At 35.7% G+C, this 15,889-nt stretch overlaps 2 protein-coding genes across 3 annotated transcripts in view; one reads left to right on the plus strand and one right to left on the minus strand.

Annotated features, from left to right (window-relative positions):
• Window positions 1-2,098: 2,098 nt before the first annotated feature.
• LOC132190043 (uncharacterized) lies at window positions 2,099-4,659 on the minus strand. Its single transcript, XM_059604923.1, has 6 exons — window positions 4,428-4,659; window positions 4,107-4,199; window positions 3,667-3,916; window positions 3,476-3,572; window positions 2,697-2,762; window positions 2,099-2,542 (listed from the first exon to the last, which is right to left on the minus strand). Exons 1-6 carry the CDS (start codon window positions 4,576-4,578, stop codon window positions 2,345-2,347), a joined length of 855 nt encoding a protein of 284 aa, XP_059460906.1. The 5' UTR covers window positions 4,579-4,659; the 3' UTR covers window positions 2,099-2,344.
• A 1,988-nt stretch (window positions 4,660-6,647) lies between these two features.
• The window catches only part of LOC132189750 (ATP-dependent DNA helicase SRS2-like protein At4g25120), a 22,163-nt gene continuing 12,921 nt past the window's right edge, over window positions 6,648-15,889 (plus strand). For both annotated transcript variants that reach the window (XM_059604531.1, XM_059604533.1), the window contains exons 1-15: window positions 6,648-6,844; window positions 7,332-7,968; window positions 8,095-8,136; window positions 8,301-8,464; window positions 10,803-11,001; window positions 11,693-11,749; window positions 11,834-11,939; window positions 12,023-12,156; window positions 12,321-12,395; window positions 12,547-12,672; window positions 12,778-12,909; window positions 12,998-13,081; window positions 14,422-14,535; window positions 14,631-14,731; window positions 15,804-15,870. In XM_059604531.1, coding sequence (XP_059460514.1) covers window positions 6,717-6,844; window positions 7,332-7,968; window positions 8,095-8,136; window positions 8,301-8,464; window positions 10,803-11,001; window positions 11,693-11,749; window positions 11,834-11,939; window positions 12,023-12,156; window positions 12,321-12,395; window positions 12,547-12,672; window positions 12,778-12,909; window positions 12,998-13,081; window positions 14,422-14,535; window positions 14,631-14,731; window positions 15,804-15,870 — 2,166 coding nt within the window. In that variant the 5' untranslated portion in view covers window positions 6,648-6,716. The remainder of the gene's footprint in view (window positions 6,845-7,331; window positions 7,969-8,094; window positions 8,137-8,300; window positions 8,465-10,802; window positions 11,002-11,692; window positions 11,750-11,833; window positions 11,940-12,022; window positions 12,157-12,320; window positions 12,396-12,546; window positions 12,673-12,777; window positions 12,910-12,997; window positions 13,082-14,421; window positions 14,536-14,630; window positions 14,732-15,803; window positions 15,871-15,889) is intronic.

Consider the following 15,889-nt stretch of genomic DNA (forward strand, 5'->3'; position numbering starts at 1 on the left):
CTTCCTCAAACCTTCAACTGGGTTCTACTGTAGCGATCTATATGCTTATTAAATTGAAAAAAAAAAACTCTCTCCTCTCACATCTTTTCCTGCACGTCTCTCTCTCGCCTCTGTTTCTCTCTCTCTCGCACTTCACCAAACGGCTGACACAGAAACAACCCTGCAACCAAAAACAACCCTGCAAACCCAGATTTTCAATACTTCAATCGCTTTCTTAACCATTCCTGGCCGAGGCAAACCGCCTCATTAGATACGCGCTCGGCTAAACCCGAACGCATAACAACACGGATTCTAGCAAAGCAAGCTCCAATTTGGGAACCCTCGAGTGGAATTTCTTTAAGATTCTATATACCTTTTCGACATCGGCGGCAAATTCGTCGTGGCTCTGTTTGTGGGTCTGATCGTCTGGGTAATTTTGAAGGCGAACTAGCCCAAACCCAGTTCTTTCAGCGTTTGATAGATGATTGCAGTTGCTCTGGCCAGTGGGTCTTCTACGGCTTGGATTGAATTGTGGTGGGGTTTGGGGAAGACCCATTTGAGAGTGAGGAATGGGATTGGGGAATTTCATGGTGTGTGGAGTGTGATGCCGCGTGAAGGAGGTTGAAGGGCTGATTTGATTTGGAGGAAAGGAGGAAGTGAGGGTGCTTATTGAAGAAAGTCATGGTTTTTTAAGATAATCTCTGCATTGTCGTTTGTGGGTTTGCAACTATAGCTCAGCTTGAAGACGAAGACAGAGACATGAGAGAGAGAGAAGAAAAGAGTTTCAAGAAAAAAAAAAAAAGTAAAAAAGTAAAAAAATATTATTTTAATGATATAAGGAACGATTAAGGGAAGCTATTGTGGTGTATTTTGACATAGGGAAGCAAAAAGTAGTTTGGTTCCCTAAACTTAGGGAATATGACAGGGAAGCTGCTGGGAATGCTCTAAGAGATTTACGAAAACAAGCTCACGCATCAGTCATGTGGCACTGCCATGTCAGTATAGTATGCCACATCAGGGAAAAAAAAAAGAAGAGGTTGTTGAAAGATCCGTGCTATACATCATTGCTTACTTATTTTTCATATATATATATATATTGTAATTTTAATAGATCTATCATTGAATTTGTGGACTTATGTATGTGTGTCGCAAAAATTCAATAGTAAATTTACCCATTTACTATACAAAGATGGTTGAAAGAATAATTTTTATTATTTCTCTTGTTGAAGTACTTGCTCAAAATGTTCAACAGATTCCCACTTCATTTGTGCATGTGGTCGTGTTTCGAGCTGACATATCTGTTTACTTTTGGGGCTTGAGCAAAATGGAGAGGGGGAGAACAAGAAAGGAGAGAAACCATCTGTCTTTGAAGCTCAAATTTTTTGAAAGCCTCTTCTTCTCTTGTTGAAGCTCAAAATTTTCGACAACATCTCTCTCCTCTTTCTTTTTGTTCTATTGTTGCTCAACATGACAAATATTTGGTTTGCTGATGTGATAGACTGGCATATAGTCGTGGCGCATCATTGCCAAGTCAGCGTGTCTTGGTAAATCTCTTTGTAACCCTATGGGTTGATACCTAATGCTTTTGAGCTTTACAAAATGTTTCCAACGGCCTAAATCCCGGTATGGGTGAAATAAATTGCCCGACTACTGTTTTCTTTATTTTTTGGATGTATTAGTATCAATTTTATAAAAGTAACTATACCTCTGTACAATTATGCATTAAACCAGCAGAAAACAAAATCAGGATCTGGGGATTAATCCCCCAATTGTAGCAAATGTGTACATTATCCGTTGTCTTCCTAAATTTACCTTTGCCCATAATGCAGACTTTAACCTACCACTTTATTTTATGCAGTAGCTGGTCCTCAGTCAGGGGATGGTTTGCATGCTTAATAGCGTTTCCATATACAAGCCTACAAACAAAAGCTTTGAAAACCTTCTTGCTCCGCTGTTTCAACCCGTCTTCAACAGTATCTTTCTAGCAAAGCGGAGGGTCTTCAACAGCACACAACTTCATAACATTTCTCCAAATTCTACCACTATAGCTACAACTAAAGAAGAAGTGATACAACTGTTTTTCTTTTTCGAAGGATTAGTACATTGTTAGAAATTAATCAATGTAAAACAACAGGTCTTCAGGAATCAATAACAACAATAATAATAACAACAGTTCTTTGACTAGAAAAAGCCAGTTGAACCTCACGATGAACAGTAACAATAACTTTTTACATTTCAGTCTGATCCTTTGCCTATCCATCTTCCATCATCCAATCGATGATGTGGGAATAACAAAATATCAGTCATCAAATACACTACCACACGTAAAATTCTTCAGCAAAGACACTATAATTATGAGGCTTAATTATTCATCTTGAAATTTACATATTTTATATGTTTTCTTACCAATCTTGCACTCAATACCATTGAATTTACTGGTAAAAATGCATTTCTGTGCTGAGCCCCCTACATTAGATCTCTGCATTTCTTCTTCAGCCACTCTCTGCAGGGAATCGCTGATGTCACCCAATGCCCATGCTAAGGATATATGGGGTCGTGGATCCTGTGATAAAAAAATCCGGCATGGTAAACTGGTCTCTCAACCATAATAACTTGCTGTAAAGAATCTTTGCAATTTTCTCTTTCGCGTAAATTCAAGAAAAGTAGCAACTAAGATAAATAAATAACTTAATAAACAAGACTGATGATAAACTAACCTTATAGAACTCGGGAAGCATGTGAAGCCTATAAACCTCGTTAACAGCATGAATTTGCCTTTTTATCTGAAATAAACTGAAGCCAAATAAATCTCACAGATATATATACACAATAGTAGAGGATATCTAGAGAAAGATTTGCTACAACATAGAAATATATGTAACAAGCATGCTTCTTACAAAGCCATGTTTCTAAATTATTCTAAAACAAGTAGAGCATGCCCTTGCGTGCAGCTAAACATAAAAAAAGTTCGAACAAAAAACTTAAAAGGAAGAGATAAAGGGACTTTTTGCAGTAACCATTAGCTAATTATACCTATACCTCGGTGAAACAAATAGACATTCAATTTCCATGGACAAGTAACTGAAACGCTTCACTGTTCATGTCTCATGTAAGGTTATAACTTCTAGATGAGTTTGCTATGTTCTTTATGAGTTTACCTTGTTTCAAAAGGTGTAATGTTCCTGTTACATATGACATGAATGTTTATAAACAGTCCGTACAGACTGATGACGATATCTCTATCAATTTGGATATGCAACAAGGAATGTTTTACAACAGGGCAAAAATATACTCACCGTTTCCAACTAGTCACCAATAATGCATATAACTCTACCAGTTCCATACAAAATGACAAAAATGAGAAGGAAAAATGGAAAAAAAAAAAAAAAAAAAATTGTGATGCCAATGAAAACTTGAAACTTGGAAGTTCTACCTTAACAAGGACAAAAAGAAGAAAACATGAAAAGAAAAGAGAAGAGAACGAATTCAAGCATACCTCAGCTAATCCTCCTGTAATAACTTCAATTGATAAAAAGGTTCGTGTACGATCATCATTGACAAAAACTTGCAACTTACTAAAATCAATCCAATACCTGCTTCCGGAGAAAACTATGCATTAATGTGAAAAATCATAATATCAGCTTAACAATTGAGCTAGAATTCATACAATAGCAAAAATAATCCGACCGCTTTTGAAACTGAAGTTTCTGCCGAAGCATTGCCACCACTGAGTCAATCTGGTGCACCCGGATTGGGACAGTTCTTCCCAAACTTATGTGAAATTCTCTTCCTAGGGCAACTTGTTCAAGCTTGAGATCATCTTTGCACAGAATGTTAAGTGGGACATCAATATCAACCACATGAAGACCGGGTACAAGAGATGAGATCCTTTTCAAAAACAAGGTCAGCTCCTTCATTGGTATAGATGGTATGTAAACTGAAAGCACAAGATTAAACAAGGGTCTAAGTCCACAATCATTGCATTTGATAAGTAAACTTCAGAATTAGAATAATGAATACACTCAAGCAAATTAACAGTTGAAGAAACGGAGACAATAAAACAAATTCATGAACTAGAATAATGACTCTTTGGTATCGTGTGAATATGAATTAAGAATTGGAATCACCTGGTATGTACACATGCAGGGCATAGTTTCCATCTACATGGGGAAAGCTCCTGACTCTACTTGCCTGACCAGTTTGCAGGCGGTCCAGAGTCCCTTCTCAAAATCAAAACATCAAACACTTAGTAAGCAAAATTTAGACAATCATTAAATCTTTTTCAGCTCTGCTTGGTTGCTGAGAAAAACGAAAGAGAACGAAAACAAATAAATGTTTTTGTTTTTTGAAAGATAGATTTTCAAATTGGATTGTTTCCATGGAGTGCTTCACAGTAACCAAAATATGAAATTGAGAGAGAGAGTAGAGAAGATTGGTGGATAAGTTACCGAGGGGATTGGAAGTGGGGGGGTTGAGGAGGGAGAGAGGAGGTGGGGGCAAAGGCATTGGGGAGCGGCGGGAGCCCATGTTAACTGGAGTTGGATCGTCGATGTCGGAGTCGGAGGATGCGTCTCCGTATGAAGCTTTCAGGGCATCCATTCTCTCACTCTCACCCTCTTGGCTTCAAGGATCGTGAAGAAAGCACCTTTTCCTTTTCCTTTTCCTTCCACCTTTTGTTAATTTGCTTCTTTTGATCTACCTACGCCATCATGGGGAGCAACTTTTCCGTAGCTACTTTAAAGCATTCCCAATAGAAGAGGCAAATGTTACTTTTATCTAAAATATCTCTTCAAATGTTTAAAAAACTTCCTACATTGGATTAGCCAAAAGAAAATGTAAAATAGATATTTGATTGGAAGAGCTAAAAAAAAAAATCTAAATGTAGCAGCACTTTTTAAGGGAGCCATTTTATTTTTTATTATTTCTCACCTGTTTTCTCTTTTTCTCAAATCTTTTTCTACTTTTTCTCTGCATGTTCTATTTTTTCCAAAACTTTTCCTATTTTTTCTTTCACATGTTCTCTTTTTTCCAAAATTTTTCTCACTTTTAATAAAATTTAAATTATATAGATAAAAATATAACTAATCGGATGTGGATACATTTAAAAATTTATTAGCTAAACTAGATAAAAGTAAGTTTTGAGGAGCTATTTTGCATAAAAATTTGGCTCTTCCATTGAGAATGCTCTTAGTAATTAGTATTATCACAAAAACTTGTCATATAAGTTCATCTTTCAAAGGGACTATGGATAGTTTTACTTTGAAAAATATTTTTAACCAAAAATAAAAATTTGGAAAAATTGTAAAATTAGTCATTGTGGTTTACCTGATTTACAATTAACTCCCTATGGTATCAAACTGAACTCAAAGGTCCATGAGATATGCCAAAAATATAGTTTAGTCTCTACAATCAAATTTCGTTCACTAATTTAACAAATTCCATTAGTATGACACTGACTTAAACATGACAAGTATCATAATTATATTGGCTCTAATATTTTACGCTATTAGATTAGAATTTGTTAAGTTAGTGAACGGAATTTGATTGTAATGACTAAATTATTTTTTTAGTATACTTCAAGGACCTTTGAGTTCATTTTGATACCATAAGGAGTTAAATACAAATCAAGTAAACCACAAGGGCTAAATTTACATTTTTTCCTAAAAATTTAAATGAAAATATTTGTTGACATTTGGCTAGTAAGAAAATTGCAACAATTGGATGGCGGTGGTGGCCTAAAACTTTTGGCGACCTCCCATAGTAGTAAAGAATGAACTACAAGAAGGAAAAATTCAAATTCAAAAAATGATTTACAAAAATATAAAAAGATAAACCATTTTACACTGCTTAAACGAGATTTCTTTGGTTGATTAAGATTTTCAATTGTTTCAAATACTGAAAATAGGAAAATCTTTTCTAGAAAAGGTTTTATATCGAAACAAATGGAGTATGAGTAAATATACCACACTGATATTCCATCATTATCTTACTATGCTAACATAACATTGTCAATCCACTTTTATAATGACATGTTCTTCCCTAAGGCCCATCTACATTGTGAGCCAACAAATTATAGAATATGATTTAGAGCAGCTTAATTGTGGAACAATGTACAACCAAGTATATGAAGTTAGCAAGGTTCGCTCTGAATCTAATTTCTAACAAGAAGTCAAAGGCGAAGAGGTTTTAGGATGATCTCCACCTACGAATAATAGGAAAAGGGGAGTTGGGAAGAAAGAAGATATCCTTTTCATTTTTCCGGCACGAGAGAGAGAGAAAGTTCTTTGAGCATGTTTGGAATTTGTTAGAAAATAGAGTTTTTAAAGCTAAAAATTGTGTTTTGGTCAGTAACATCGATTTTGACCCATTTTTGTGAGAAGATATGTAGAGCTTTATTTCACTAGAATCTATTAGACCATTTTTGTTTTGTTTTGTTTTTTTTTTTTTTGGACATGTCCACACAAGACAAGAGAGGGGGAAAGGGAATTCAAACTAATGACCTTTGCTTCATAAGGCGTGGTCTTCAGCCGATTAAGCTATCCATTGGAGACTATTAGACCATTTTTGTATGATAGAAAACAAAACCCACGGCCCATTTGCGCATAAAGCCCAATTATTTGAATTTAACGGGCAGGGGGGAAGAGAAACCGAACAGAAAACTCAAAAAGCTGTGTCCTGTCTATTTGCTGCTCCACCTCCTCCTAGGGTTAAGCTTTTGAGCCACATTTTCCTCTTGAATGTCTAAGGAAAATGCGCATCCAATCGTGCCTCAAATTTCTAGAGGAGAAATCACAGAGGAACAAAAGGCTCGCATTTCTCTGAACTTCAGAGCCGCAAAGGCACTGCTCGCTCGCAAAAGGCCTAAGTAAGCTATCTTCTACATCGAACCCCTAATTTTCTTTTCATAATTCCTCTTTGTTTGTGGAAAATAGAGCTAGGCATCAGACGATGTTCCAAACGTTTTTTTTTTTAAAACCTAATGCCCTGTTTGATTACTGACAAAGTTTTGGAAAGAAGTCAAAATTTAATTCTGCTTTTTACGCGGTTACTATAGTATTGGTAAGATGAGGTTGATTTTGCGCCAATTTTAATTATCGTCAACCAAACGAAGCCTAAGATTTTATCCGTTGCATGCTGCTTTCTTTCACCTTTCTCTTGTGACCCTGTAAAAGCCACATCCTTTTCCATACTTTTTCTTGAGAACCTAACAGATAATTGAATAGGCTCGTGTTAATTTGTGAATTTTTATTATTTCATGTCTTCTCCTGTTTTATCAATTGTGGCAAAGATAAAATGATTAAATGCGATGAATTTCTGATGATACTGATCGTTTATTTATTTATTTTTTCCAGAATTGTGGATGAAAATGAAATTGCCACCCCAGTTCGGGTTGCTAGCATCAAGAGAGTTCCTCTTGCAGAATTACGGACAAACACGCCATCCCCATCTTTTTTGATGGGGGTCAAGTCAACAGGTTGTGAAAATAGCAGCAGTTCCTGTTCCAGGGGCTTAACTATCAATCGGATGGAATTAATTGATCATAGTTCTAGAGCAAGCAGGATTGGTGTTCCTTTAGAGAATGAACAGATGTTAGATTCTTTTAAAACTCCTCTGAAACAACCAGAATGTTCTACTTTAATTGACTCCGTTTCGATGATGCCTAGCATTCTAGATGATGATTTTGATGAGTCCATTTTGGAAGAAATAGATGCTTTCTGTGACTCTGCAGCAAAAACAGAGAGGCGGGTTCCAAGTGGTGAAGCTTTTGTGGATAATCAGCATACTAGTAATAGTAGTGGTGTACTTTGCCCCACTTTGGAGCCTGCCACTGGAGCAAATGGGTCGGGTACTTCTCAGACCATACAGACTGGGAACATGCCTGAGGAGTACCTGAAATATTTGCAGTCTCTGAATGACAGGCAAAGAGAAGCATCATGTTATGATATTTCAATTCCTTTGATGATTGTTGCTGGTCCAGGAAGTGGAAAGGTTCCTCCTTGCCTCCCTGTGTCTCTCTCATACACATACAGCAAAATGATTTTCTTGATTGTTTTAGTAGATTCTATTATATACTATAGTGTTTGTTGGAGCTAAATTTTCTGCTTTTAATGTCAGACTTCCACAATGGTTGGGCGTGTGTTTATGCTGCTTAATGAGGTATTGCCTCTTTTCTCATCTGAATCATTTTTTTCTTCCTCATTTGTTTTCTTAATTTAAATGCTTGTTAATTATTGTGTATTCCTCCTTCTTCTGATCTAGTATACTAACAGGCTTGATTATTCCTTTTTGTTTTTAATTCCTATCCATTAAAATGTGTTTAGGGTATTAGTCCATCAAACATTCTGGCAATGACTTTTACTACAGCAGCAGCTTCTGAGTTGAGAGATCGCATTGGAGCAGTGGCTGGAAAGTCAACTGCTAAGGAGCTCACAATCAGCACGTTCCATTCATTTTCCTTGCAACTTTGTCGTTCACATGCAGAGAAGTATGTGCACTCTGAGATTGTATGGAATTTATGCAAAATTGCAGATGATTTACATCTTTTGCTTTTGAATTTTGTTTCCCTCACCAAATTAATAAAATACCCACTAATAGTTTTCACTACTTGAAAGCTGCTCATCTACTCCCGTCAGGCCAGAATCATTGCCCGAAAAACTCCTCTACTCCTCTCGGCCAATCTTACACTCCTGCTAACCTCACACCGAAACTAAAAAAATAATTTTGCTTCCACGTAAAAGAATCCCAAATACCCCATATTGCGTCCCTTAAAGCAATTAGCAAATGGAATTCTGATGGTAAACCTCCCTGCCACTCCTCCGAAACTCAAATGTGCTGTCGATTGGGTGTGCGGGTAAGGAGGAGAAGCTCAAAGGGGTATAGTGGATATTACCAGGTATCAGTGGATCAATAAGGAGAGTGTGCCGAAAATGATGCATCAGTCTGTGATTTACGCTGAAGTGGAGGGTGCGTTTCCAATAACTTTGTTGTTGTGCTAGGACATGATATGGGGGGAACTTGTTTGGACGACGAGATAATGCACGTAGATGGTGCTGAGAGTGGATTAATTCCGATAGCAGCATATGGAGATATTCATTTTGCAGGCTTGGATATGGTGCCGTATAATGTTGAAGTAGTGATGGAGTTAAAGCCTCTATGTAACACCCCTACTCCAAGTGGTATGATATTGTCCACTTTAGGCCAAGCTCGCACGGTTTTATTATTGGGTTTACCCCCAAAAGGTCTCATAGCATTTAGAGGGAGTATATTTTATATAAACACATTATCTTTTTCATGCCCGGGCAATGTGGGACATCACAATCACCCCCTCTTAGGACCCAGCGCCCTCGCTGGCCACCCTCTTGGGCTTGTGCACCGCTCCCCCCATCTCAGGCTGGGCTATGGCTTTGATACCATTTGTAACACCCCTACTTAAAGTGGTATGATATTGTCCGCTTTGAGCCAAGCCTGCACGGTTTTATTATTGGGTTTACCCCCAAAATGCCTCATACCATTTAGAGAGAGTATATTCCATATAAACACATCATCTTTTTCATGCTCAGGCAATGTGGGAAATCACACTTTAGGAGTTCTAATGGCGGATATTCTGGACGGACCGGTCTTGATTGAGGCAATTTCCTGTGAGGAGTGAAAAATTTCTGCAATGTAGTGGGCTTGTCGTATGAGGGGTATGAGGAGCAGATGTTGGCACTGTTTATAGCTATTGAAGCAAATCGGAAGGAGAATAACATGCCTAGTTCTTCAATTGCTTCTGTCAAGACAAATACTAAAGGTAGAAGAGAATTACAAAGATTGACATGCTCTATCAACTACGATGGCAAGAGAGGGACTACAAATGAAGAGAACGGGGAAAGGGACTACAACTTTTGCTTGTTTGTAATTTTAGTTTACAGAGATTGACATGCTCTATCAACTACGATTGATTTTACCCCTTCACTTGATCATATTAGCTAATATAAAAATAGACCCATAACTCTAAAGCCCTTAACTTTATTGATTTGTATTATTTTTCAAACTTGAAACTATAACATATTAGTATTTATTTTGGAAAACTTGTACATCTATACATGTTTCTATCTAATTAGTGTGTTGTTTTAAACTAGCATGAAAAAGTTTATTTCTCAAGTTGTACTTTGAAGGTTACTTGAAATTTTAGATTAAAATAGTAAGAGGAACTGATATCCTGATATTAATTTTCACTATTATATCCTTTCTATGCAATATAATCGACTCTTTCGACCAACTATTTTAAGTGTACATTGTGCCCTTCCTCCAAGACAAATTTTGCATTCAACGCTCTGCAATTACCAAGGAAGATACCTGGAAGTTTAGTTTAGTTGTAAATTATTTATTTTTTTAGGTTTCTTTGGAAATTCTATTATGGCTATATGAAGTCTAATTTAGAGCTTACAACTTATTCATGGTTCATATGTGCCTCAAGTTGATAGGTTGCTAATACGTGTAATCAGTTTTGACAATGGTAGGTTGTTTTGCATAGTGGTTACTCCCCTCCCCCCTCTCCACTCCCCTCCTCCTTTTTTTTTTTTTTTTCTTTTCTTTCTTTCTTTCGAGTCTGTAATGTATGTATTCCACTCAATAGTCTTATAGATTATTCAAGTAACAGTGTCAAGATGTTTATTTATTTCAGCAGAAATTGACAATTAAATCTATATGCATTTTGAGTGTTATGTAGCAAAGATTTAATGTAGAAAAGATTTGTGTGAAAGATACATGGTACTTAGTGTCATTTTTTCTTATATGATCTCTGAAAGTATCTGAGTACTAAGACATTGCTTGTGTTACAGGTTAGGGCGCACATCTGAATTCCTAATATATGGTCATGGGCAACAGAGAAAAGCAACCATTGAGGCTGTGCGGTTATTAGAAAGTGAGGAAAGTATACAAAATCATAATGCCTGCATACTTGGTGAAGGGTCTAATGGTATAACGTCTCTGCAACATCTTAAGGATAAGTCGAGGAAATGGCTGAAGTTTGTGATGAAGGTTATATCTTACAATGTTACTTATAATGCGGTTCTGTATTTTGCAAGTTAAAAAACTTATATATCTGGTATAAAAAGCCAGAAATTGCTTTCATATTGATAAATTGGTTTTTATCTTTTATTTTTTTATATTTCAGTTTTCTAACCATTCAATTAACTAGTCAATTAATGCACTTAGTAGTTTCAATACTTTCTTAGTTTCCTTGGAAGTAGTTGATGACTTATGAATAATCCTTATTATTGCTGGTTCTATCTCCCCAAAATTTGACATCATTGGTAAGCAATGCCTACAAATTGTTAGTTATTATTGTTCTAGATACTTGGAAGGTAGGATGTTGATATGTTCTTAGTTCATATTCCATCCTGTAGAGTTCAGGACTTTTGATGGTGGATGTTTTAAAGATTTGACGATATAGTATATAGATAAATTAAAACTATAGTAACGCATTAAATACAAGTTGACAGGGCTTCTTTGTCTGTCTCTCTCCTTTCTCCTTTTGCTTTTGGTTGTGTGTGAAATAATTTGCATCTTGCACTTGTGACTAGTAACTGAACACACTTTTTATAACACTAATATCTGATAAACAGTCCACTAGACAGCCTCCAAAACTATCTTTACTGCATTTTCTACAATTTTCATTTTCAATTAGACTTTGTATTGGTATTAAGCAATTTATGTACTCCATTTTCAGGCTAAAGCTTCTGGAAGGACTCCTGAAGAATGCCGTAAGATGGGTGATGACATAGGAGTAAGCTGTTAAATTGCTGTTTCAGAAGTTTTTTTGGTACTTCTGCTTACATTTTTGTGATTCTAACCTATGGATCTGAATCAGGCTGTAGTTCTTGGGAACTACAATGACATTTTAAGGTCTTGTAATGCTCTGGATTACCATGACCTAATCAGCTATTCTGTAAAGCTGCTAACCGATTTTCCTGAAGGTTGATATTTTTTATATAAATTTAATTAGCGTATGTGCCTTCAGATGTTATTCATGTTTTGACTATGTTTGCCCTTTCTGTAGTATTCAAGGAGTGCCATGATTTATGGAAAGCCATTGTAATAGATGAGTTTCAAGACACAAGTTCCATGCAATACAATCTTCTGCGGATTCTTGCATCTCATAACCACATAACTATTGTTGGTGATGATGATCAGGTGTGCTCACTGCCTTCCACACCAGAATTTTTGGTTCTGGTTTACTTCAATTTTTGTTTGTTCATTAATTGAATTTCTTTTTAGATGTGTGTGTGTGTGCAATGTAAACTCATTCTGTTCAAGTTACTTAATTCTAAAGTCCACTATAACATGTTCTAATGCAGTCCATTTTTAGTTTTAATGGAGCTGACATTTCTGGATTTGATTCGTTTCGCAAAGATTTTCCGAACTACAAAGAGGTCCACCTTGCCTTTTGACTCATGCATATTCCTTTATTATATTTACTCATGTACGAAATTGTGTATGACTAGAATTGAGTTCTCGCAAAGGAGTCCACATGGTAGTGGTTCATTTTGATTCTTTTAACTTTGCAATACATCCATGATTCAGATCAGACTTAATAAAAACTATCGATCCACACGCTGTATTGTTGAGGCTGCATCTTCTCTTATACAAAATAATATTAACCGATGCCAGTTAAAAGATGTTATCACGGATAATTCTTCTGGATCTAAGGTAATTTAGTTCTGCCTTATTCTTTACATCTTATTTTTATTCAATTTGCTATTTCTTTCCTAGTTGGTTGCTTAATTTCTGGATAATTTGGCCCACTGTACACAGATAACTATTAAAGAATGTCATAATGAGGATTCACAGTGTGCATTTGTTGTTGACAAGATCTTGGAAACTGCTTCTAATGGTTCTGCTGCGAGCTGCTCCTATGGCAACATTGCAATTCTTTACCGGAGGCAGGTGAAACGTACTTCCCATGGTATAATTTTTCATGATACAAACATTAGATATCTGCTGACGAATTGTGGTCTAATCTTGTGTGTTACAGGTATCAGGAAAAGTCTTCCAAATGGCCTTCCGTGAAAGGAAAGTACCTTTTAACATTCATGGTGTAGCATTCTATCGGAAAAAGGTTGCTAACATTCTTTTAGAGACATTAAGTTCGTAAATATCGATTGCATTTTTAATTTTCAAAGATGTGCCTTTTAGGCCGACAGAGGAATCAAGTGGTTACCTTATGTGTTAGTTGCATATGACTAGTTTCTCTTGCTAACCATAAATTATTCATAGCCAATATCGAAGATGATGCTCTCATGTGGTTCAAGATGAGAAATTATAGATAGGCTCCTTGTTGTATCAACACTTATTATTGGGCAGTCAGTCTATTTACACCTAGTTTTTAGATCTTTTGGAAATTTTTTGGATGGAGAGATATATAAATATTTAAATACATGAGACACGTGTACAAGTACATATTGATGTAAACAAATGAATAATTTGACACTATGACTCTTTCTTATAGTTGTTCAACTAAAATACAGCTTGTGTTATAGTGGAGACCTGTAACACAATCTACTTGCGTTCTTTCTTCCCGGAGAGAGGCCTATGGATTTGTCATTGTCAAGTTTACTTGCTTCGTGGTTTTGATGCTAGAGGGACCTAATTTTTTTTTGATAAATAAATAATTTCATTGAAAAACACAGAGGTGTGCAATAGGAAATTGAGACAAAGTAGAAAAATTAGGAAACATTAAAAGCCCCTGCCCAATTGAATAGGGTCTTGACCAAAATGCTTCTAAGCTCATCCTGCATCTTCTCATGATCTTCTAAATATTGTGCATTCCACTCTCTCCATATGTTAAAGTGTTAATTAAATGATTAAATTTATCTTTTACTATCAGCTTAAACTTTTGGGATAAGTGGTAATTTAACCTAGTATTAGAGCCAAATGTACCGAGTTCTAATCTTGATTCCGTCATTTATTTTAATTTCAATTAAATATTTAACTTGTTGGGTTTCACCTATTGAAAAGAGAGATTGAGTCCACATGTGAGGGGGAGCATTAAAGTGTTGATTAAATAATTAAATTTAACCTTTCCTGTAAGCTTAACCGTTAGGGATAAGTGGTGATTTAACACCATATGGTCCACATTAAACACAATGGGACTATTCTCCACACATCCATAACTGAATGATTACTTCCCTGACCTCGCTAACAAATCTAATACCCTTCTAGGCATAACCCATGTGACCTAATTGTTGGCCTGCATATATTTCTACTTACAACATTCCCCCCTTTTACAATCTTCTAATATTCTATACACAATTTCTAAGCTATTTGAAACTTTTATATGCCTGTGTCCTTATATTTTTCTGATTTGTAGAAAGCAATGCTATTTTCTTATAAATGTGCTGAATCGCATAAAGTGCTACTGTTGTTATATGGTTGTTGATTTAGCTCGTCATATAATAGGTTGTCAGAGCCATTATTGCTATGCTTAGAACAACATTGCCTGCTTGTGATGATGCCCCATACCGTCAGGTCTTCAAGGCTTTACTTCCTTTTGAGAAAGAGGAAAAGAAGAGGGTATGTGCACAATGTGTTCTATTTTTCTTTCTTTTCTTCAAAGATGTATTCATTCTGTGAGAGGCTCACAAAGAGTCTATCGCTCTTTCTTACAGGTAATTGACCACATTGACAAAATATCAACTATTAGAAAATGCAGCTTTGTATCAGCTGCTTCCGACATCTTTAGTGAAAAGATTTCTGGTACCTTCAAGAGGTTCTGTTTTCCAAGCTTATCTTAGTGTTCTTACATGCGATAGGTAGCTCATTGTGTGTGTGTGTATATGTATTTATGAATGCACTATATATTGGTATGAAGCTCAAAGCATATTCAAAACAGTGAATTTTAACAGAACGCAGAGCACATATTGTGGCTTATAATAATGAATAATTAGCCTCTGGTTTTTATTTGCCAATGTCTAGTTTGTGCATACCTTCAAGATCTTCTGTTTTCCAAGTTTATCTTAGTGTTCTTACATGTGATAGGTAGCTCAATGTGTGTGTGTATATGTATTTATGAATGCACTATATTTTGGTATGAAGCTCAAAGCATATTCAAAACAGTGAATTTTAACACAACTCAGTGCACAAATTGTGGCTTATAATAACGAATAATTAGCCTCTGGTTTTTATTTTCAAATGCCTAGTTTGTGCATATTTAGGATTTATGCACTTTGGCATTGGAAATAAAAGTGGGCAAGGCTGCCTCAAGGAAATTCAGAAATTGATAAGCATAGTTATTTTGTAGATAATTAAAACCCAAGAGAACAATTATTATATATATATTTTTTTGAGAAATGTGATGAAACATGAAAACTTAACTTTTCTGGAAAATATATTGACAAACTATTTAAAATGAATAGTTAGTGTACAGTGGCAGGTTAATGTGACCTGATTGAAACCTGCATAATCCTGACCCATTGCTAGCTCAATCAGATGTATAATATCTTTCCTTGATTCTGATGCTACTAGAATTATTAAATCTTCCAGGATTTAAACTTGCTACCATGCAGTTCTTGTAGCACTGCATTGTTACTATAACAATGTTCTGTTGTTCTATTGAGAAGCATGAAAGTTGATATGGATGTTGCCAAACTTTTGTTAAACTGCAAGATCTCTCTCTCTCTCTCTCTCTCTCTCTCTCTCTATATATATATATATATATATATATATATATATATATATATATTGTATACATTGATACATTTATTTTTATCAGCTTTTTGTGTTAGTGTTGTATGCATGTCTCTTAAAATTTACTGAAATATGAGCCCTGCAATTGATAATAGGAGTCAGCTCACCCAAGGACGCAAGGTGTTGTCAACACTTGAGATAGTATCAAAACTTGTTCACAGGGTAAATATGACCTCGTTTC

Source organism: Corylus avellana, chromosome ca8 (assembly GCF_901000735.1).
Source record: "Corylus avellana chromosome ca8, CavTom2PMs-1.0".
Taxonomy (NCBI): Eukaryota; Viridiplantae; Streptophyta; class Magnoliopsida; order Fagales; family Betulaceae; genus Corylus; species Corylus avellana.

What these genes read in the sequence shown, in the direction of transcription:
- LOC132190043 (XM_059604923.1), bottom strand. Translation starts at nt 4,578, where the DNA reads ATGGATGCCCTGAAAGCTTCATACGGAGACGCATCCTCCGACTCCGAC. An exon ending in CCCCACTTCCAATCCCCTCG is followed by an intron (nt 4,200 to 4,427) that starts GTAACTTATCCA and finishes GATTTTGAGAAG; the next exon opens with GGACTCTGGACCGCCTGCAA. An exon ending in CCTGCATGTGTACATACCAG is followed by an intron (nt 3,917 to 4,106) that starts GTGATTCCAATT and finishes TTGTGCTTTCAG; the next exon opens with TTTACATACCATCTATACCA.